Raw genomic sequence first — 23,818 nt, forward strand, 5'->3', positions numbered from 1 at the left:
GAACAAACCGCCGAGGCGAGCATGTCCGTGCGCGATTCCGAGCGGTGTAATCGCCAAGAACCGTCGGTCCAAATGTCCCCCTATTACGGCAAACCAACGGCTTTCTAACTCCCAACATACGAAATGTTCAGTCAATGAGGGAATGGACGCAACGAGCAGGTTTACATTCACACAAGGACATTTATTATAATGAAACACGTATGCAATTAAATAAGGAAAAACACGTATGCAATTATACAAGCAAGAAAAGCACAACAAAAGAACTACAACCGTCTACTTATTATGTACAGTCATTTACACTTAACACCAGTTCCTACTTATTAGACGGGCCCACGGACACACGTACGCGCGCGCGCGCACGCACGCACGCACGCACGCACGCACACACACACACACACACACACACACACACACACACACACACACACACACACACGAAACGTTGGCTGAAGCCTTTAATCACGAGCTCCAGCTAGGAGGACAGGTGGGCTGGAACTCAGAGCTTGATTCGAACCTTTCAACCTCGTGTGGTCTTCAACTTGTCCGGACCCGGGCTCCAGCGAGAGCGAGCTGGATCCAATCGTTGTGAGCCGCGTTCCTTCCCGAGCTCCCGCGAATCCTCCCGCGCTTCTCAACACATGCCGATGAGATGAGGCGCTGATCCTTCCTGTCGATGCGTCACTTCCCTGAGGAACCAACTCCAAGAAGAGGCCGACGCGTCGCACTAAGCCGGGAAACAAAATGGAGAACGAAAAGTTCCACTAACCAAGAGGAAGAGGAAGAAGAGGAAGAAGCCTCCACTTGCAGCTTGAGCCGAACAACCGGCTCAAGTTCCTTCCAAAACAAAGCAGCAGCTGAAGCTCACTGAGCCAGCCGAAGCAAAAAGCTTCCGAAGGCCTCAAGCCAAGCAAGCCAAGCAGGACCCGATGGCTGAACGACTGCTCTCTCTGAAGTAAGAAAGCTTACTCCTCCCACGGGACTCAGCACACGAACTCTGCCCACAGGACTCAGAACGGGACTCCCACGAACTCAGCCCTACCAAGGGACTCCCAGGAACTATTTCGGGACTCTTTTTGAACAAAGAAAAGATGTCCTCTTTATCCTTTGCACCCCCTCCCCCACACCCGGCGTGACTCATGCCCTCGTGATCCACCCCCCGCTCAGCCACGGGTGGGAGGGAGTTGTTGACGTCACCGCAGGGTTGTTCTTCCTCTTCGCAGAAGAGGGGGAGGGACATCTCCATTGTTTGCTCCCTAACTATTAAATCGATCCGCAGCACATCTAATCGATTTCAAAACATTTAAACAATGGAAGGTGAGCTATCTAGGGAACATGCACTTATCGACATAGCTGACTAAGGGAACCTGTATGTTGTGTGCAATTGAATTCCAAATTCGTAACACTACCCCCTCCCCTTTTTACAGACTAGTCCCGAGTCGTCAAATTTTCGTGTGACCAGCATGTGTAAGTTTTCCCCTAGTACATTCTACCTTCGGATCCCTGAGTGCGACATTTCTTCATACGTGTCCCAAAAATAAATAACCTAATGCGCTGCGTAACTAACGAAACAAACTCTCAGACTCATTCGGACAACTTAACTATAATTGCCGGCGCTAAAACAAACATGCAGGTGGGGATCCACGTATTTACAATCTTAACTTATCTATTACATGACACTAACCATGGCCCAGGACTTGTGATCTGTGAAAGGGAAAAAGGTAAAAGGCAAAAGTCGTTGCAAAGTCTTTGGTGCAGGGGAATGGATGGAGATGGTCGCAAAACAAATGGACATGATGGATGCACGGGCTGCCTGCAGGGCAGTCCTTGCAAAACTGGATGTTCCTGGAGCACATGGTGATGGATGAACACAGGGGCAAACGCAAACAAGGGCTAGCAGGCATGGGGTCATGGCAGAGGCAGGCAAACGAGGCATGGCAAGGCAAGTCCATGCAGAACAGGCGGCTGCAGCACAACAGGCCGACAGGTGAAGCTGGCCGGCCTCTGGTGTGGTTCCATCAGGTTTGGAGGGAGTGCGGTGGTGCCGGCCGCTTTGAAGGGGGGCTCAGACCTAGCCTACTGTTCCCCCCCTCCCCCACTCTATCACCTTTGCCTGTCTCTGTCCATACCCGCTCCCTTAATTTGCCACAAAAGCAACAAAATTTAGCCCCTCTTTATTTTTATTTCCCTTTTATAATTGTCTCCTTAACCCCCTTTATTGTCTTTGTCCAGCTCGCCTATCATGTCCACCTAGCCTACTCCCAACTCCTACGTTCCCTCTCTGGAGGGGAATAGGGAGAGACCAGTGTCCTGTCTCGAGGCCCAACGAAGCCTCAGAATGGCCTCCAAAGAGTTCAGCGGTCTACCAAGGTGAGTCCAGCGGCCTACAACGAGCGAAGGGATGGATGGTGCGAAGGGGTACATCTACCTACCCTAACATTCATAAACCTGAAACTACCCCGGGGCTTTCCAAAAACACCTCACACTTTAAAACTATCGGTTCTAAAAACCATGATTCCTGTCGCCTGTGTTGGTGTCCATTATAAATTTGGGCCTTGCCCTCAAATTTTCATACGTGCCCTCGCACAATTTCCTGGCTGGGCAGCGTGGCTCAACTGGCAGGAACTCCCCCTCTGCCGAACTCTAACCATGGCACCCCCAGGCCCGCAGGCTGCCTCGGAGCCTAGCTGCGCCCTACAACGCGGGGGGTTGCCCTCTCTGGCATTGCCCCCGTCCAATGCCCAAGTGGCGTGTTGATGCCCTGGGTCCCTTTCCGAGGGTCGCCCGTGCCCACTACACTGCCCCCATGGCATTCTGGCGCTACGGGTCCCGTTTCCGACGGGTCGCCTGTGCCCACTACACTATCCTGCCCCTCTTGGGCCCTTGGCCTACTCTGGCCGACTAGTCCGGTCCCTGGGGTGCCCACTAAACAAATACTCAACTTTCCACAGCCACGCTCCCAGCCAGTCCATGAACTCTTGCACCCCTCCAAATGGGTTTCGTGCCTTCTCTCGACACCAACAACAAAACGACCTCCTGTTAGTAAATTTGAATAACCCACGAGCTAACATTAAACTGACCCCGGGGTCACTTGGGTGGGAATCACTCCTTCCCCCAACCAGTCATTCGCACTATGCATACCACATTCGCTCCACTCACACACTTGGGCCCGCTGGCCCTCACTCATTCCTCACACACTTTCCATTTCACAACTCACACCAACACTCTACACTGCCATCCTTCTCACTAAATCCCCTGACTAACTCGTGCTCCCTCGTCATCCCTTAAAACTCATGCACGTTCCATTTACTCTACGTAGCTAAGCTACGTCTCCACTACACATTTCCAGTCTGTCCATGTCTCCAAAAATCCCAAAAAATTCCCACTTCCTAAATCTGAACTAAAAATCCCTCTAACTAATCCATTCCACGGGCTCCATGAGGTACAACCCATGTCCCCATGAAGCCGGTCTCACCAACTCTAACCCATCCTCCTAACTAGTACTTCCTGTGCCCCCAAACAAGGGGGTCTTCCACCCCTTGCCTGGGAATCCTGTTCACCCGAAGCGAGGCTTGCTTTTCTCAACTATTTTTTTTTCATAATGCGCACCACCAGCACGCAGTTCACAGCCGCGCTCTTTTTCCGTGACGTCATGGCAGCTGCTTGCGCCCCGCGCACCTCGTCCCTCTTGGATGGTACCGTCCGGCAGGAATTCCCTTCTGCCGGATTCCAAACACATGCGCAGCCATGACGTCACTCTGCGCATCTCAAAGCAAGCCCCGCGTTTCGAGGGGTTCCCCATGCGAACACATGTGCTCTGCTCGTCGGAGCTTTACAAACACGCTCGCGTGGAGAACCCATCCGGTCCAAATTCCGAATCCAGCTGAGCTTCTGTCCGTCCGCGGGATCGGCTAACATCCATCGCTGGCGTTTCCGGACTGGGTTTCACCTGCGCAGCCGCGCACGTGGCGGCCTTGTGCGTAGCACAGCATGGACCCCGCGCTCGCTGCTGTGCAAACCCGGCACGGTGCTCAAAATAGCTGCGGCCGCTACTCGGCCCTTGTCCTTCATCTGGTCCCGTCATTGTCGCCGTTCAACGCACGCACTCCTGCATGCCACGACGCTCACACACTCCACCATGGCACTCGGACACGGGGATGCGGTTGCGTTCTCCCGCATACAGACTGTCATCTCCCTCACGTACAGCGACCTCACACATCGCCTTTCACTCACACACACCATACTACTCACACACGTGGTTCCTGTCACACGCGGTGTTTCATCCACACGCGGTGCTTCATCCACACGCGGTGCTTCATCCACACGCGGTGCTTCATCCACACGCGGTGCTTCATCCACACCATGCGTGCTAGAAAGCACGCATTTTGGCACACTCGCAAACACACATTTCGACAAAACACACACCGGAACAACCACGCTGGGAATGAGCACCACCTCAAGGGGTCCCGGGGTTTCCATAACCCCCAAGCTCCGCATGCACCCATTCACAGCACTCGCCCCCTTTACCTCGCAAGGCTCGACCGGAATCTCCTCGTCGCGATCCGCCTCAAGGGGGCACAGTCCCTCACCTCGTTCCTGAAGGAGGCTATCCTGCTGCTCACACCAGGTCACAAAACACTCCCCCAGCTCAACCCTATTGTCCCTCACTTTGCCTACCTGTGTGTGCTCATCAATAACCTGGAGTTTCTCCTCTACTTGCTTTATCTCAGTCACCTCGTTTATTATTTCCGTTTCTTCCTGGCTTTTCGTCTCTGTTTCCTGTTCTATTCCCCGTGGCTCTGGTATTTCTGGCACCTCGTTTATTATTTCCCTCGTCTCTACGTGTCTTGCCGTACACGTCTCCGTCACCCCTTTTAATTTTTCCCTCTGTGTCACCGTCACTTTCTCTGTCACTTGCTCGAGTCTCGCCAAACGCGTCTCCCGAATTACTTTGTCCTCCACCGCGGGACCGACACAGTCCACACGCCCCTCAGCTCGTTCGCTCCAACACGTGGCGCCGCCATTTTGAGCTCCACTGCCCGCGTTTCGCTCCTCTCAATTGCCATTCTGCCCACCTGCAGGCATCGCCCCACGCTCTGCATCTCACCCCGCAGCGTTTGCACACTCATCCATTTTTGCCAGCAATATTTCTAATAGCTGGCCCATGTCAGGTGGCCCGGTGGCAGTCGCTTTGCCATTATCGGGCGCGGATCCGCCGGGGACTGAGGAGGGATTTTGATGGAGGAGGGGAGGGGGAGTGTCATACACCGGGGCCCCCGCCGCTGCGCCCATTGCGGACTCTGCATTTATTTGCGGGGAATAGTCAACCTGCATAATGGGAGTGTCCTGCATGGTCATTAAGTCCTGAGCCATAGATTCTAACATTTCCAAATCCATTCCTAATTCCTCCTGTCCCTGCTCGCCTTGGCTGAACATTTTACGTGCTGGGAATAAAATTTATAACGCTCATAATTTGGGGACACGGGGGGATTTGCTCCGTATACCCCTGATCCGACTCCATGAATTTTGCTACGTTGGCGGAGGGGGCCGAATCCCACTCCTGACACCAATTGTTACAGGCCGGGGGTCAGCCACCAACCGACCGCTCTGAACGGAGCCGCAAGTCGAGTCGGCCCAACCGATCGCCCGGAATATAGATCGCACCTGGATAACTCCGAGCAACAGGTCCTTGTACAAGAACCGAAATATGCCAATCGGCAGATCACGTGGGGTAGGGTCGATTGCCAATCTTCAATTTACCTAAATACCCACGTGATCCAACTACCGGGATATTCCACCCTCGACGGATCTCGTACGGAACAAATCGCCGCGGCGAGCATGTCCGTGCGCGATTCCGAGCGGTGTAATCGCCAAGAAACGTCGGTCCAAATGTTTGCAAGTTTTTTTTACTTGCAATTTACTCTTACGGCAAACCAACAGCTTTCTAACTCCCAACACACGAAATGTTCAGTCAATGAGGGAATGGACGCAACGAGCAGGTTTACATTCACACAAGGACATTTATTATAATGAAACACGTATGCAATTAAATAAGGCAAAACACGTATGCAATTATACAAGCAACAAAAGCACGACAAAAGAACTACAACCGTCTACTTATTATGTACAGTCATTTACACTTAACAGCAGTTCCTACTTATTAGACGGGCCCACGCACGCACGCACGCACGCACACACACACACACACACACACACACACACACACACACACACACACACACACACACACACACACACACACACACACACGAAACGGTGGCTGAGGCCTTTAATCACGAGCTCCAGTTCGGAGGACAGGTGAGCTGGAACTCAGAGCTTGATTCGAACCTTTCCACCTCGTGTGGTCTTCAACTTGTCCGGACCCGGGCTCCAGCGAGAGCGAGCTGGACCCAATCGCCGTGAGCCGCGTTCCTTCCCGAGCTCCCGCGAATCCTACCGCGAATCCTCCCGCGCTTCTCAACACATGCCGGTGAGATGAGGCGCCGATCCTTCCTGTCGATGCGTCGCTTCCCCGAGCAACCAACTCCAAGAAGAGGCCGACGCGTCGCACCAAGCCGGGAAACAAAATGGAGAACGAAAAGCTCCACGAACCAAGAGGAAGAGGAAGAAGAGGAAGAAGCCTCCACTCGCAGCTCGAGCCGAACAACCGGCTCAAGTTCCTTCCAAAACAAAGCAGCAGCCGAAGCTCACTGAGCCAGCCAAAGCAAAAAGCTTCCGAAGGCCTCAAGCCAAGCAAGCCAAGCAGGACCCGATGGCTGAACGACTGCTCTCTCCGAAGTAAGAAAGCCTACTCCTCCCACGGGACTCAGCACACGAACTCTGCCCACGGGACTCAGAACGGGACTTCCACGAACTCAGCCCTACCACGGGACTCCTACGAACTCTTTCGGGACTCTTTTTGAACAAAGAAAATATGTCCTCTTTATCCTTTGCACCCCCTCCCCCGCACCCGGCGTGACTCATGCCCTCGTGATCCACCCCCCGCTCAACCACGGGTGGGAGGGAGTTGTTGACGTCACCGCAGGGTTCTTCTTCCTCTTCACAGAAGAGGGGGAGGGACGTCTCCATTGTTTGCTCCCTAACTATTAAATCGATCCGCAGCGCATCTAATTGATTTCAAAACATTTAAACAATGGAAAGTGAGCTATCTAGGGAACATGCACTTATCGACATAGCTGACTAAGGGAACCTGTATGTTGTGTGCAATTGAATTCCAAATTCGTAACAATACTTTAAGTAAGTAAGGCGATGTTCCCTCCTTCTACATCGATACACAAGAAAATGTGAAATTTGAAAAGCATTAAACTTATCTTTTTCTTCTGTTTGGAGAATTATATTGAGTGAACAAAAAAATTGGGAAAGTGTCAAAATTAATTAGCTTCATTGAGCTATACGATTTAATGCATTCATTGCTAGACCTCACGCACTGTCCTCCAGCGGGACTGCCGATCCATAGCGTCTGCCAGGACTGTGTATATATTTTGGGGGATTTCGCGAGGTGCTCTACAGGGAGTCAAAGCAAATCTGTTAAAAATGGACGTTTTAAAAAAAAGATATAACATTTGCGTGGACCCTGAACCGATTTACTGTGACGCGCGCACAGATGAGCATGTAAGATGGCGGATTATCTGCAATGTTTATTTCCCGGGCGATTGAACTTTGCGATGTCTCCAGTCTTGTTCTGCATTAAGCAGCAATTCAATTGTGTTAGTCATTTAATTGGAGTGCTTGCATGAGTGCTTAAGCCACTTGCCGGGTGCCCATTGTCAATAGTGGTACAGTGCTACGTCCTGTGCAAATTATTTACTTACTGCAGACGCTTTTGCCCGCCACGTCATTCAGAGAGAAGTGGTTCGCGCTCCGCCACCCTGAGCGAGTGGTTCGTGCTCCGCCACCTTGAGCGAGTGGTTCGTGCTCCGCCACCCTGAGCGAGTGGTTCGTGCTCCGCCACCCTGAGCGAGTGGTTCGTGCTCCGCCACCCTGAGCGAGAGGTTCGTGCTCCGCCACCCTGAGCGAGAGGTAAGTGCTCCGCCACCCTGAGCGAGTGGTTCGTGCTCCGCCACCTGAGCGAGTGGTTCGTGCTCCGCCAACCTGAGCGAGTGGTTCGTGCTCCGCCACCCTGAGCGAGTGGGCCGTGCTCCGCCACCCTGAGCGAGAGGTTCGTGCTCCGCCACCCTGAGCGAGAGGTTCGTGCTCCGCCACCCTGAGCGAGAGGTTCGTGCTCTGCCACCCTGAGCGAGAGGTTCGTGCTCCGCCACCCTGAGAGAGAGGTTCGTGCTCCGCCACCCTGAGCGAGAGGTTCGTGCTCCGCCCCCCTGAGCGAGAGGTTTGTGCTCCGCCACCCTGAGCGAGCGGTTCGTTCCACCAAGCTCCTGCATGAGTAAAGCAAAGAAGCTCTGACGGAGCTAAAACATTCACCAAAGCAAAAAAGGATCGATCCCCTTGGTACTCCAGATCCAACTTCTAACTCAGCTGAATCAGAGCCATCAAGAACCACCTGTTGTCTCCTGTTCTGGAGGAAGTTGGATTTGTTATGTCTCATTTTATTTGTTATGTTATTTGTGCCCAAAACGTCAGCAACTTCATTCTTGCTATGGCAATCAGCACACCTCAATAAACATCCTGTTAATTTCATCCATTGTTCTTCCTGTCCACTGACACAGTTTGACACTAGCAAGACAAGTTCTTCAATATATTCAGAAGCTTAGTTGATCGTCTCCAAAACTGTTGTCAATAATGCCAGGAGAAATGAAACAGCAGCAGCTATGGCACTATAGTGAAGTCGCAGCCCTTTTATATGCTATAGAATAATAACAGATATTTAAAAGCTTTGCTTTCCTTGCATGCTGAACCCAAAGGAGTAAAGCCACTAAAGTCTGCTTTTATCTGCAATGATAATGCAAAGGGCTGGCACACATCATTAAACATTGGCTTTTGCTGTGCCAATTTTTCATGATTGGACTGGACTTAACTGATTCACCAACTTTCACACAAAATACTTCAGCAGCATACATCTCCCTTCATCAACCAACACCTTCAATATACTTATTTTCACACATTTTCAAAACAAAGCCAAAATGGTGATGTCACAAAATGTGGTGTGTTTAAAACAAAGTTGAACAAAGACAATGCCTGGTGGAAACACACCCCTGTCCTGCATTTCATATGAAAGAGTCAAAAACATTCACTTCTGTCATCCCATCCCAAACATGAAGGATTGTACTGCGCCAATAAAACATGGTCACACATCCCTCCCACCTCCATCAGTGACATGTAATATCTGATGGGCAAATTGGGATAGAGCCCCAACATTATGTCTCTGAAAAGGTTAATCTCTACCCTCCCATAAAACTTGACCATTACCTGCTTCGGTGAGTTTAGATGCATGGAGGGTGGAGAAGATCCACATCTGTGAGGGGAAAGGGGAGGGGGAGGTAACATTAACTGTTTGATGATAATTTATGTCATTTTACAAAAACGTGGTACTCTACTTGCAATTGAGAATAGGGGGAAATGCTCGCAAGTGGCACCATAAAACAAACAGATATCTGAGAATTTGGGGGCAGAATAAAAATCAACATTTGCAATAAAGAATGCAGAATACTAACTTTGCTGTACTCCCTTCTCTGGAATTGTCAAAACCCTGCAAGAAAAAAAAAAACATTGGTTCAGAGCGATATCAAAATGCACAAAGTTTCAAACAGCATTATTTTATGCATCCCATGACATTGAATCATAATCACATTTCCATTGTCTAATCTTGTCCAAATAATTCATTTACATTTGAAGTAAATGATTTGTGGAAAAGGACAATAATACCAAATAGTATACTTTGCTATTTTCTGTGCATAATTACCCTGCGTCTGTGAAATGAAAGGTGGGGTGAAGCAATTGGTTCATGTTCGTTCGTCCGTCTGTCTACAAACACCAGTTTACAATCGAGGAACATCTTATTAAAATTGAATATTATATTTTGAACACGAATCGGAAAACAAACCTGCCATTTTATCGTAGTCTACCTCTGAATTCGTCCCGATCGCACATGTGCAGAGAGGAGTGAGATTATTATTATACTCTGTCTGCCTGACTAGCAGTCAAACAAAATTGAAAATCATTCCAAATAGGAAACTTAATGTTTAAGTACATCATAAAAGACACAAACAACAAGCACAAAGAACTAATGTACCGTGTTAGATGGGGTGGTGTAATAGACACTGCATCAGCATTGGCAAAACAGCCGTAAATTCCGGAATTAATTTTTTTATATGACTTTTGCAATCTTTATATTATTTAAATTAAATTATATACTTGCACCCTGTAGAACACAAATCACCTTCTTTGAACTTTCAAAACCCTTCCGTTTAGCAGTAGTTGAGTATGTTAAATATTTAAGACTGCGTGTTAATGATATTTAAGACTGCTTCAATTGTGCTAAACTTCCAGAATTTTTTAAAAAGATCTTTAAAATCATTATTTTATTTCAATTGAAGTAAATAATTGAACACTGCGTGGAGTAACGTGTCTATGAATCCTCGAGTTGTTATTGCAAACAGTGTCAAGGAAATGATCAGAAAGCTCTATTTTCTCCTTCACTTGGACCTATGTTTGTCCAGACCAACATCCCCAATCACCAACTACCCTTACCTTGTATTAGCCCAGTGGTTCCCAACCTGTGGTACGCGAGGGCCTTCCAGGTGGTTCGCGAGCACTTTCGGGCTCAACCTTTTAAAAAATAAAAATAAAAAATAAAAAAAACGCCACTGGTGTCCATTGTTTCATACACAGATTCGCCCTTAGCACCAAGGTACTCCCTCCGAATTTGTTATCATGCTTGAACCTATTAATCAAAATAGTTGATTTTGTCAAAACATCTGCCCTGAATACTCGGCTGTTCAAACTGCTCTGTGAAGATCTCGGCTCCGACCACACCTGTCTGCTCTACCACACAGAGGTTCGCTGGCTCTCCCGGGGGAATACGACAAGGCATCTCTTTGAACTGAGGGATGAACTCCTCGTATTCTTCACGGAGAAAGAACACGATTTTCAAAAAGATCTGGAGGACGAGGAGTTTATCTTAAGGTTGGCCTACCTGTCGGACATTTTTGGGGTCTTCAACCACTTAAACCTGTCATTCCAAGGACTTAACTGCACTGTCTCAGACTTCATCTCGAAGCTGGGAGCGTTTGTCCGGAAGTTGGACCTCTGGATCAAGAACGTGGAGAGCAAACACTACGGAATGTTCGAACTCCTGAATACCCTTGAGAGCGAGCCCAATGATGAATTTTCCCAAGAAATCGTCCGTCACCTCTCACAGCTCAAGACTGAGTGGATGCATTACTTCCCAGACATTACATGTTGTGCCTACATCACCAATCCGTTTTCTGTTGAACCAGGCGATCTGCCTGTCGGGACCGGGGAACAAGAGGAGCTCATAGATATCCAGGCTGACGAGACAACAAAGACGAAGCACAAGGAATGCTCTCCTATGAACTTCTGGGTGACCATGGCCTCCTCGTACCCGACACTAGCCCGTCACGCTGTTCCCCAGCTACTGATTTTTCCCTCGACGTGGGAGTACGAGCAGGGGTTCTCAGCCATGATGACCATCAAGTCAAAGAGCCGGAACCGTCTTGCTGCGCCCAGGCATGATTTCCGATGTGCTGTGAGCAAAGTTATGCCCCGCATCGACCAGCTGGTGGAGAAGAAACAGATGTAGCCCTCGCATTAAATTTTGTTCTTTGTTGACAGTTAGTTCATTTGTGTGTTCTACTTGTGAATACATTGATATCTTATCGAATTGAATTTTTCTGGAACCAGGTGGTACGTGGCGACGGTATGGGACCTCCAAGTGGTACTCGATCAGAAAAAGGTTGGGAACCACTGTATTAGCCTCTCAATTGCACTATTCAGTTTTTGCTACAATATTAACCATTCTACATCGACTCAAACCAGGATAACATTTGATCTTTCAATCACAGTCTCAATTCCTCAGATCCCAACAATAAAAAGGATTTTTCAAAAAATGGCATTATACCTCCACACAAATGTAGTAACAATGCAGCTCGTACCATATTCTGAGTATTTAACCACATTTAATAAGCCCCTGGATGGTTATTGTTGAAATTGCCACATCAACAACACATGAAAATGCAAACATTTTCAGACAAATAATTTATAACAGATGATGTAATCCTTATCATTATTTCAAGGCCATAATGTCTTCACGTCTGCATTTCCTGTGCATCAAAATTATGAAAATATCTCACAAGCTAAATTGCACATATTTCAATTCAGTTGCTGTGAGCAACATTTAAATAGTGAGAAACACCAGCTTACGTCTGCCCAGAATGAAAAAAATCCTGAGGCTGGATAGAGAACACACAAGGAGATCCTCTTGGTTTCCGTACAGTCACTCAAAATAATGACCATGTCTCATCTGAAAACACCTATAAAGCGAAGCCTGGTGTTGGCTTCGCGGTGAGGGTGGTGACTTGGGATCCAAGGGTCCTGAGTTTGAGCACTGTTTTCCAGTGAATTAACACCAGGGGGTTGACTCAGCCTGTCATCCTTCCGAGGTCGGCGAAATGAGTACCAGTGTACTGGTAATAGGAGCACTGCATCAGCGGCATAGCCACGCCCTTAACCAATGATGCAACCAGCAGCCAAAAAGGCAGCACACAATGGTAACCTATAAACCCCCTTTATTTGAAGGGAATCTTTGTTGGCTGCATGGATATCAATTTGAGCTGCTCAGGTCATACAAAGCTGGCAACTTACTATTTTGACTCATCTGGAAAACACCAATGAGAGACTGACTCAGACCCAGGGATTTTTACTTTATTTACATATTTTTCATTCAGCAATGAACAGAGAGCAGGAGAGCTGAATATAAAAGGAATACAATTATCTGCATGAGTAATACAAATGAGAAGTTATGACAAGGGAAAGGGAGTAGGGGGCAGGGGAGTCCTGACACAATGGGCTAACCCCATCCCTCCACACCATGCAAAACCCACCCTTGGCATTCATTCACACCATAAGTGATTGGTGAAGAAACAGAAAAACGAAGATGATGTAATTTTACATTCACTTTCATTCTGAGGTTGAGAAGCCAAATTAATAATTTTATTTGTAGCTACAACTGACCAATCTCCTAAAACAGAATCAAAACTGTCAATCAATTTGATCTTTTTAAGAGCTGTTCCACTTGGACATAATTTTCTTTAAAATGCTTATACCAAGTTGCTCCCTTCCACAAGTCTGGCATTTCATGCTCTCAGAAAAGAAGAAAACAAAAAGCATGAAGATGTTTGACAGGAATGTTTTGGAAACTGAGCTTAGGTCACCGGCATATACTCGGTATGACCAAGATTATTATATTGGTGCATAGGATCAACCCCGTCACCCAACTAACCCCACTGTATAGCTGTTCTGCACTCCTCCCTCCTCCTTGCACCATTATTTTTGTTTACCTTCTTCGAATCAAAATATTTTGATGTATTTTGCAAATGTTTGAGTCTCAAGTCTTGGCTCATCTTCAGCCTCCCAGATCCCAAGTAGACTGGCGAATCAATCGAAAAAGTCTGACTTGGGGCATAAAGACCGAGGAAGGACTTCTTTTATAACAATGAGGCTGAATCGCATGTCATATCTGCATGCCTCTGACCCTTGTCAATTCTACACCCAAACACTGTTGGGATAGTTTCTTTCTTGAGTTTTAGTTTCAGTAATTTAAGATGGAATAGTTCAGGCCATTAACAATGGGTCCTGTGATAAAATCAAACTGACCAAAACTGTTCTTTTGATGGGCTCCCATCAACTTCCTGTTTATGTTTAAACACTGCAAATCAACAACTGCCACTTTTGTCAGTTGGAAACCTGCAACAGCTTCTCCTGGGCTCTTCACAATTATAACAACTTGCCGAACAACAATTGCGAGGCACTCATCTCCCAGATGAGTTCAGATGGAAAGTTAATAATGAGTGACCCTCATGATGAACAATTCACACTATGACAAATAAAGCTGAAAACAAAGCAAAGTGTCTAACTCGCTTGTCAAAAGTCAGGTCTCCAATTTCCACTTCCACTACCCCTTTAAGTTTACACCCTGATCACATCATGAGCTTTCTATCTGAAAAGATCAAACGTTCATGAAATGACCTTCATACAGTGGGGAGAACAAGTATTTGATACACTGCCCATTTTGCAGGTTTTCCCACTTACAAAGCATGGAGAGGTCTGTAATTTTTATCATAGGTACACTTCAACTTTGAAAGACGGAATCTAAAACAAAAATCCTGAAAATCACATTGTATAATTTTTAAATAATTATTTTGCATTTTATTGGATGAAATATGTATTTGATCACCTACCAACCAGTAAGAATTCCGGCTCTCACAGACCTGTTAGTTTTGTCTTTAAGAAGCCCTCCCATTCTCCACTCATTACCTGTATTAACTGCACCTGTTTGAACTCGTTGTCTGCATAAAAGACACTTGTCCACACTCAATCAATCAGACTCCAACCTCTCCACAATGGGCAAGACCAGAGAGCTGTCTAAGGACATCAGGAACAAAATTGTGGACTTGCACAAGGCTGGGATGGGCTACAGGAGAATAGGCAAGCAGCTTGGTGAGAAGGCAACAACTGTTGGCGCAATTATTAGAAAATGGAAGACGTTCAAGATAACAGTCAATCTCCCTCGGTCTGGGGCTCCATGCAAGATCTCACCTCGTGGAGCCTCAATGATCATGAGAAAGGTGAGGGCTCAGCCCAGAACTACACGGCAGGACCTGGTCAATGACCTGAAGAGAGCTGGGACCACAGTATCAAAGAAAACCATAAGTAACACACTACGCCGTCATGGATTAAAATCCTGCAGCGCACGCAAGGTCCCTCTGCTCAAGCCAGCGCATGTCCAGGCCCGTCTGAAGTTTGCCAATGACCATCTGGATGATCCAGAGGAGGAATGGGAGAAGGTCATGTGGTCTGATGAGACCAAAATAGAGCTTTTTGGTTTAAACTCCACTCGCCGTGTTTGGAGGAAGAAGAAGGATGAGTACAACCCCAAGAACACCATCCCAACCGTGAAGCATGGAGGTGGAAACATCATTCTTTGGGGATGCTTTTCTGCAAAGGGGACAGGACGACTGCACCGTATTGAGGGGGGGATGGATGGGGCCATGTATCGCGAGATCTTGGCCAATAACCTCCTTCCCTCAACAAGAGCATTGAAGATGGTGCATGGCTGGGTCTTCCAGCATGACAACGACCCGAAACACACAGCCAGGGCAACTAAGGAGTGGCTCCGTAAGAAGCATCTCAAGGTCCTGAAGTGGCCAAGCCAGTCTCAGACCTGAACCCAATAGAAAATCTTTGGAGGGAGCTGAAAGTCTGTGTTTCCCAGCGACAGCCCCGAAACCTGAAGGATCTGGAGAAGATCTGTATGGAGGAGTGGGCCAAAATCCCTGCTGTACTCTGTGCAAACCTGATTAAGAACTACAGGAAACTTCTGATCTCTGTAATTGCAAACAAAGGTTTCTGTACCAAATATTAAGTTCTGTTTTTCTGATGTATCAAATACATATTTCATGCAATAAAATGCAAATTAATTATTTAAAAATCATGCAATGTGATTTTCAGGATTTTTGTTTTAGATTCTGTCTTTCACAGTTGACGTGTACCTATGATAAAAATTACAGACCTCTACGTGCTTTGTAAGTGGGAAAACCTACAAAATCGGCAGTGTATCAAATACTTGTTCTCCCCACTGTACGTCTGCGAATCGATCCGATATAATCAGCCTTTAGGGCTTCATGAAGTAACATCAATCCATTTCTCTTCATGACCACATTAATGACTGACGACCCGTCATCCTTATAATGTGGAATACACCTGCAACATTTTCAAAGGCTATGAGTCACATATATTGATGGGGAAGGGGGAGAGGAGTGAGAGTTATAAGGTGGTCTCATAAGACGAGCTCTGATAAGATAATATAGCTTACCCCCCCTCCCCCCATGGGAACTGATAACATATCTACAAGGGTGCAAAGGTTAAATTCATTCATTTTGCCGAATAGGATTATAAGTAAAAAATAACACTCGATTATTGCAGCAGAGAGTCTTTCCTTGTCAAGTTTCATCACAGACCATCATTTTGCCAATGAAAACAAATGGACAAAAACAATAAACAATAAATGATAACTAAGGTGGAATCAATATTTGGCAAGGTGAAGACCCAACAAGCTTTGATTTTGAATTTGTCTTTGTCTATCTTTGTGTGTATCCGTTTATCTATATGTGTGTTTGTATGTTTATCTCTATGTCTCTCTCTGTCTGGTGAGTAATCAAACGATTTTGGAGAATCATATGAGTAATTCACACTCTGACCTGCATGTAGTCAGAGAGAGTCTGTGAGTACTTTAACGCCAAGTCTTTCCTGAGAATAAACAGACGCAGATGCAACCCAGCCAAGGACTGCAAACTGCATGCACACACCCGAATAGTGATAATATAACATTATGAACCAACGATCAAAATGCCAATATAATTGAGAACTTTTATCAAAACAAAAATATTTCAGTATTCTCAAATTATCATGAAAGTGATGTTCTTTAGTGCCTTTCATTATAATGATATCACAAGTAAAACAAAAGATGAACCAATAAATTTCCTTCTGTATCCCATCCTGTCCACACCATGCATCCTTTCCTACTACCCCTCTCCCTCCCCATTCCTCCCTATCCCATTGTTTGTGCAAGTCTCCCACTATTTTGGCCTTAAACTCCATTGCTGGTGTTTCCACCCTCTCTTACTACTGTTTCTTTTGAACTGTTGCGTCCTGGTCTGTTCAGTGTTCAAGTTCTTCCACGAGCATGGACTTTGCATACAAAACAAAAAAAGCTTATTACTTGATCCGAAGTTTACAATATGTGTTAGAATGCAACAAAATGAGGCAAGGAGTCGACAAAAATAATGTAGGGTGAAGGGAAACCAGGACAAAAATGTATGGGTGCATTATAGCATGAGGTGAGGGGCTGCAAGTAGAAAGGGAGTATAGTCTCAACGTGGGTGTGATAAGGCTCAGAGGTATAAATGAGAGAGAACATGAGGTGGTAAGAGAGAGCTGACTAGGGAGGAGAAGAAAGGAAAGAATATTGCAGGAAAAAGACTGCAAGGATACCAACCTGCCTGTGTTGAGCGATAAGGCTTCAATGAGACTCGGCATGAGAAACTAACAATAGGGAGGGTGTTGGACTCGACAGTTTCAGGGGGGGGCAATATAGGAAGTACATAGTGAGAAGAAATATTCCATGTCATTTCAGAAGAAGGCTTCAGAACTATGTGATAGCATTGCATTGGTGGTAGCCTTTTGTGTGTTATTAGCCATTTAGTAACCCCATCCCAAAATAAACTTTTCTGAAACCGGCATAAGACAGAAGACATTCTATTTGAAACTAATGGTTCTCTTTTATTATAGGCTATATCTTCTTAAAAATTGTTAGGCAAGTAGCTCACGTTATTTACTTTTCAAAGCAGTTAAAAGTAGCCGAGCATTTAGTGTTTGCAATTACAAGAACTGATAGTCCAGTGCTGATACATTGCATAACATATCCATATTTGAGTCAGATGATGGGGAAAGTTTAGATGAGGACATTGAAGAACTGGAGAATGATTATGATTTTTAAGTTCATCTTGAACATTTTATATCACTTACAATCAGTGCATATGATCAGAGATGTCTTAGAAACTATAAAAGACCTGTCTGGGTCATAAGACAATATGTTTATCAGCAACACATTGGGCCTAGGTAATGGCCTTGTAAGTGTGGATCATCACATTTGTGTTTCTATGCTGTAATTATATGCCTGACAACAGAAGATTGTGTTTCATTTTCACCTTTGACTCATTCATCAGATTGCACGTGATTAACCATCTTGCTACTATCTTATTGGTTTATATTGTGTAATACGGGTGTTTAATACCTTCGTATGTGCATTATCGAGTTTCTAAATCCCTGAAATTCTGTATTTTTTGAGAAACGACAAGGAAAAACATTAATCTTGTTCATGAACATGCTATAATTTACCTTTGTTTGATTCTTGGAAAGTATCCTTCAATAACAACAGCGAAAATATCATGACATTGACCAAACTACATAAATCTGTCCAAATTAGGTATTTTTTCATTTAGGGGGTGGGGTAACATTGTCTGCTACACTGATGTTAATATACAACATACAAAAAAGAAATTTAGATTTTTGGATTTGTTAATAAATTTGCTAAACACCCATGTAATTATATTGTTCCAGAACTTTTATTTACTTTCCACAGTAAATGATAGACAAATACTTTTCTAAAGGTGGTATGATTTATCACACAGGAAATAGACACTGAATATATAAGTGTCACCAATGACATACCTTTCAACCTAGGCATGTTGAGAAGCAAGTTATCACAGTAAAAGGTGAAACAAATTTCAATGTTAATGTTTGACTGATAAAAAAAAATGTTGTTAAGTTGAAGTAGGATGTCTTATCTTGTACTGGCCATTTTGCATGAAAGCGTATTTAAGGGTAGGCATATAAACAGGGTGATAACACACAAAAAGCTACGACTGATGCAATGCCATCACATATTTTCTAACTCTAGGGTTATATACCTTGCCAAAAATCACTCAGAATTATTGCCCCCAGATGGTACCGACCAACCCAACTGGCTCATGGACCATCACTCCCCAACCATTGCAACCTCCACTGGAGGTTACTGTGGCCTTCAAAGCAGAATAAAGACCAATCAATATATTTAAACTGAAATCAGTCGAACTCCCTCATTGCCGGCATGAGGAAAGAGGCTTGTGTTTACATGCGTACTGTGGATTTTTTCAGCTCAGGGTCTGAATTAGGCTTGGCTGTGGAATTTTTAACACATTTACACCTTCAGTTCACCGAATCTCCCAGTGTATGGAATGGGAGCTGTGGATGACATGGAACTGTTATCAATCTATACTAATATATGTCAGTGGTTGTGTGTGTATGTGTGTGTGTGTGTGTGTGTGTGTGTGTGTGTGTGTGTGTGTGTGTGTGTGTGTGTGTGTGTGTGTGTGTGTGTGTGTGTGTGTGTGTGTGTGTGTGTGTGTGTGTGTGCGCGCACGCGCGCGCGCGCGCGGGGCTGCGTGCGTGCGTGTCCTCCACAGCTACAGAACCATGAAACCGAGCAGCCTGAAACTTTGCATGCATACTAAGAAACCTCAAGGAATGCATGACTGATAATTGGGTGTTTGGGTATAAAAACACCCCTTTTGAAGATAATTAATGGCCATACTTAATTATATCCTTGTATATGTCGACCTCTGCCTCTGCCTCCGTCGACCTCTGCCTCTGCCTCCGTCGACCTCTGCCTCTGCCTCCGTCGACCTCTGCCTCTGCCTCCGTCGACCTCTGCCTCTGCCTCCGTCGACCTCTGCCTCTGCCTCTGCCTCCGCCGACCTCTGCCTCTGCCTCTGCCTCCGCCGACCTCTGCCTCTGCCTCTGCCTCCGCCGACCTCTGCCTCTGCCTCTGCCTCCGCCGACCTCTGCCTCTGCCTCTGCCTCCGCCGACCTCTGCCTCTGCCTCTCCCTCCGCCGACCTCTGCCTCTGCCTCTGCCTCCGCCGACCTCTGCCTCTGCCTCTGCCTCCGCCGACCTGTGACTCTGCCTCTGCCTCCGCCGACCTCTGTCTCTGCCTCTGCCTCCGCCGACCTCTGTCTCTGCCTCTGCCTCCGCCGACCTCTGTCTCTGCCTCTGCCTCCGCCGACCTCTGTCTCTGCCTCTGCCTCCGCCGACCTCTGTCTCTGCCTCTGCCTCCGCCGACCTCTGTCTCTGCCTCTGCCTCTGCCTCTGCCTCCGCCGACCTCTGTCTCTGCCTCTGCCTCCGCCGACCTCTGTCTCTGCCTCTGCCTCCGCCGACCTCTGTCTCTGCCTCTGCCTCCGCCGACCTCTGTCTCTGCCTCTGCCTCTGCCTCCGCCTCCGCCTCCGCCTGCCTCTGCCTCTGCCTCTGCCTCCGCCTGCCTCTGCCGACCTCTGTCTCTGCCTCTGCCTCTGCCTCTGCCTCCGCCGACCTCTGTCTCTGCCTCTGCCTCTGCCTCTGCCTCCGCCGACCTCTGTCTCTGCCTCTGCCTCTGCCTCTGCCTCCGCCGACCTCTGTCTCTGCCTCTGCCTCTGCCTCTGCCTCTGCCTCTGCCTCTGCCTCTGCCTCTGCCTCTGCCTCTGCCTCCGCCTGCCTCTGCCTCTGCCTCTGCCTCTGCCTCCGCCGACCTCTGTCTCTGCCTCTGCCTCTGCCTCTGCCTCCGCCGACCTCTGTCTCTGCCTCTGCCTCTGCCTCCGCCGACCTCTGTCTCTGCCTCTGCCTCTGCCTCCGCCGACCTCTGTCTCTGCCTCTGCCTCTGCCTCTGCCTCCGCCGACCTCTGCCTCCGCCTCCGTCGACGGCTCTGCCTCTGCCTCCGCCTCCGTCGACGGCTCTGCCTCTGCCTCCGCCTCCGTCGACGGCTCTGCCTCTGCCTCCGCCTCCGTCGACGGCTCTGCCTCTGCCTCCGCCTCCGTCGACGGCTCTGCCTCTGCCTCCGCCTCCGTCGACGGCTCTGCCTCTGCCTCCGCCTCCGTCGACGGCTCTGCCTCTGCCTCCGCCTCCGTCGACGGCTCTGCCTCTGCCTCCGCCTCCGTCGACGGCTCTGCCTCTGCCTCCGCCTCCGTCGACGGCTCTGCCTCTGCCTCCGCCTCCGTCGACGGCTCTGCCTCTGCCTCCGCCTCCGCCTCCGTCGACGGCTCTGCCTCTGCCTCCGCCTCCGTCGACGGCTCTGCCTCTGCCTCCGCCTCCGCCTCCGTCGACGGCTCTGCCTCTGCCTCCGCCTCCGCCTCCGTCGACGGCTCTGCCTCTGCCTCCGCCTCCGTCGACGGCTCTGCCTCTGCCTCCGCCTCCGTCGACGGCTCTGCCTCTGCCTCCGCCTCCGTCGACGGCTCTGCCTCTGCCTCCGCCTCCGTCGACGGCTCTGCCTCTGCCTCCGCCTCCGTCGACGGCTCTGCCTCTGCCTCCGCCTCCGTCGACGGCTCTGCCTCTGCCTCCGCCTCCGTCGACGGCTCTGCCTCTGCCTCCGCCTCCGTCGACGGCTCTGCCTCTGCCTCCGCCTCCGTCGACGGCTCTGCCTCTGCCTCCGCCTCCGTCGACGGCTCTGCCTCTGCCTCCGCCTCCGTCGACGGCTCTGCCTCTGCCTCCGCCTCCGTCGACGGCTCTGCCTCTGCCTCCGCCTCCGTCGACGGCTCTGCCTCTGCCTCCGCCTCCGTCGACGGCTCTGCCTCTGCCTCCGCCTCCGTCGACGGCTCTGCCTCTGCCTCCGCCTCCGTCGACGGCTCTGCCTCTGCCTCCGCCTCCGTCGACGGCTCTGCCTCTGCCTCTGCCTCCGCCTCCGTCGACGGCTCTGCCTCTGCCTCTGCCTCCGCCTCCGTCGACGGCTCTGCCTCTGCCTCTGCCTCCGCCTCCGTCGACGGCTCTGCCTCTGCCTCTGCCTCCGCCTCCGTCGACGGCTCTGCCTCTGCCTCTGCCTCCGCCTCCGTCGACGGCTCTGCCTCTGCCTCTGCCTCCGCCTCCGTCGACGGCTCTGCCTCTGCCTCTGCCTCCGCCTCCGTCGACGGCTCTGCCTCTGCCTCTGCCTCCGCCTCCGTCGACGGCTCTGCCTCTGCCTCCGCCTCCGTCGACGGCTCTGCCTCTGCCTCCGCCTCCGTCGACGGCTCTGCCTCTGCCTCCGCCTCCGTCGACGGCTCTGCCTCTGCCTCCGCCTCCGTCGACGGCTCTGCCTCTGCCTCTGCCTCCGCCTCCGTCGACGGCTCTGCCTCTGCCTCTGCCTCCGCCTCCGTCGACGGCTCTGCCTCTGCCTCTGCCTCTGCCTCCGCCTCCGTCGACGGCTCTGCCTCTGCCTCTGCCTCCGCCTCCGTCGACGGCTCTGCCTCTGCCTCCGCCTCCGTCGACGGCTCTGCCTCTGCCTCCGCCTCCGCCTCCGTCGACGGCTCTGCCTCTGCCTCCGCCTCCGCCTCCGTCGACGGCTCTGCCTCTGCCTCCGCCTCCGTCGACGGCTCTGCCTCTGCCTCCGCCTCCGCCTCCGTCGACGGCTCTGCCTCTGCCTCCGCCTCCGCCTCCGTCGACGGCTCTGCCTCTGCCTCCGCCTCCGCCTCCGTCGACGGCTCTGCCTCTGCCTCCGCCTCCGTCGACGGCTCTGCCTCTGCCTCCGCCTCCGTCGACGGCTCTGCCTCTGCCTCCGCCTCCGTCGACGGCTCTGCCTCTGCCTCCGCCTCCGTCGACGGCTCTGCCTCTGCCTCCGCCTCCGTCGACGGCTCTGCCTCTCTCTCTGTCCGTCGACGGCTCTGTCTCTGTCTCTGGCCCTGTCCCTGTCCCTCGATGGCTCCGGCTCTGGCCCTGTCCATCGATGGCTCCGGCTCTGTCTCTGGCCCTGTCCGTCGATGGCTCCGGCTCTGGCTCTGTCCCTGTCCCTGTCCGTCGATGGCTCCGGCTCTGGCTCTGTCCCTGTCCCTGTCCGTCGATGGCTCCGGCTCTGGCTCCGTCCCTGTCCCTGTCCGTAGATGGCTCTGGCTCCGTCCCTGTCCCTGTCCGTCGATGGCTCCGGCTCTGGCTCCGTCCCTGTCCCTGTCCGTCGATGGCTCCGGCTCTGGCTCCGTCCCTGTCCCTGTCCGTCGATGGCTCCGGCTCTGGCTCCGTCCCTGTCCCTGTCCGTCGATGGCTCCGGCTCTGGCTCCGTCCCTCTCCCTGTCCGTCGATGGCTCCGGCTCTGGCTCCGTCCCTGTCCCTGTCCGTCGATGGCTCCGGCTCTGGCTCCGTCCTGGTCCCTGTCCGTCGATGGCTCCGGCTCTGGCTCCGTCCCGGTCCCTGTCCGTCGATGGCTCCGGCTCTGGCTCCGTCCCTGTCCCTGTCCGTCGATGGCTCCGGCCCTGTCCGTCGATGGCTCCGGCCCTGTCCGTCGATGGCTCCGGCCCTGTCCGTCCATGGCTCCGGCCCTGTCCGTCGATGGCTCCGGCCCTGTCCGTCGATGGCTCCGGCCCTGTCCGTCGATGGCTCCGGCCCTGTCCGTCGATGGCTCCGGCCCTGTCCGTCGATGGCTCCGGCCCTGTCCGTCGATGGCTCCGGCCCTGTCCGTCGATGGCTCCGGCCCTGTCCGTCGATGGCTCCGGCCCTGTCCGTCGATGGCTCCGGCCCTGTCCGTCGATGGCTCCGGCCCTGTCCGTCGATGGCTCCGGCCCTGTCCGTCGATGGCTCCGGCCCTGTCCGTCGATGGCTCCGTCCCTGTACGTCGATGGCTCCGCCCCTGTCCGTCGATGGCTCCGCCCCTGTCCGTCGATGGCTCCGCCCCTGTCCGTCGATGGCTCCGCCCCTGTCCGTCGATGGCTCCGCCCCTGTCCGTCGATGGCTCCGCCCCTGTCCGTCGCTGGCTCCGTCCCTGTCCGTCGATGGCTCCGTCCCTGTCCGTCGATGGCTCCGTCCCTGTCCGTCGATGGCTCCGTCCCTGTCCGTCGATGGCTCCGTCTCTGTCCGTCGATGGCTCCGTCTCTGTCTGTCAATCTATGGCTCCGTCTCTGTCTGTCAATCTATGGCTCCGTCTCTGTCTGTCAATCTATGGCTCCGTCTCTGTCTGTCAATCTATGGCTCAGTCTCTGTCTGTCAATCTATGGCTCCGTCTCTGTCTGTCAATCTATGGCTCTGTCTCTGTCTGTCAACATCTCTGTCTGTCTGTTTCCCGTTAAACATCGGTGGGGGA

At 50.5% G+C, this 23,818-nt stretch overlaps 1 protein-coding gene across 3 annotated transcripts in view; it reads right to left on the reverse strand.

Annotated features, from left to right (window-relative positions):
* LOC147024727 (AF4/FMR2 family member 3-like) overlaps positions 1-23,818 on the reverse strand; it is a 34,385-nt gene that overhangs the window by 6,215 nt on the left and 4,352 nt on the right. For all 3 annotated transcript variants that reach the window (XR_015059177.1, XM_085884923.1, XM_085884924.1), the window contains exons 5-7: positions 16,410-16,503; positions 9,627-9,661; positions 9,382-9,427 (exon numbers count right to left, since the gene is read on the reverse strand). Coding sequence is in view for 2 of the 3 variants with exons in the window: in XM_085884923.1 (XP_085741049.1) it covers positions 9,382-9,427; positions 9,627-9,661; positions 16,410-16,503 (175 nt within the window). In the remaining variant the exon portion in view is untranslated. The remainder of the gene's footprint in view (positions 1-9,381; positions 9,428-9,626; positions 9,662-16,409; positions 16,504-23,818) is intronic.

Source organism: Eptatretus burgeri, chromosome 6 (genome assembly GCF_056783735.1).
Source record: "Eptatretus burgeri isolate ZD-2024b chromosome 6, Ebu_testis_v1, whole genome shotgun sequence".
NCBI lineage: Eukaryota > Metazoa > Chordata > Myxini > Myxiniformes > Myxinidae > Eptatretus > Eptatretus burgeri.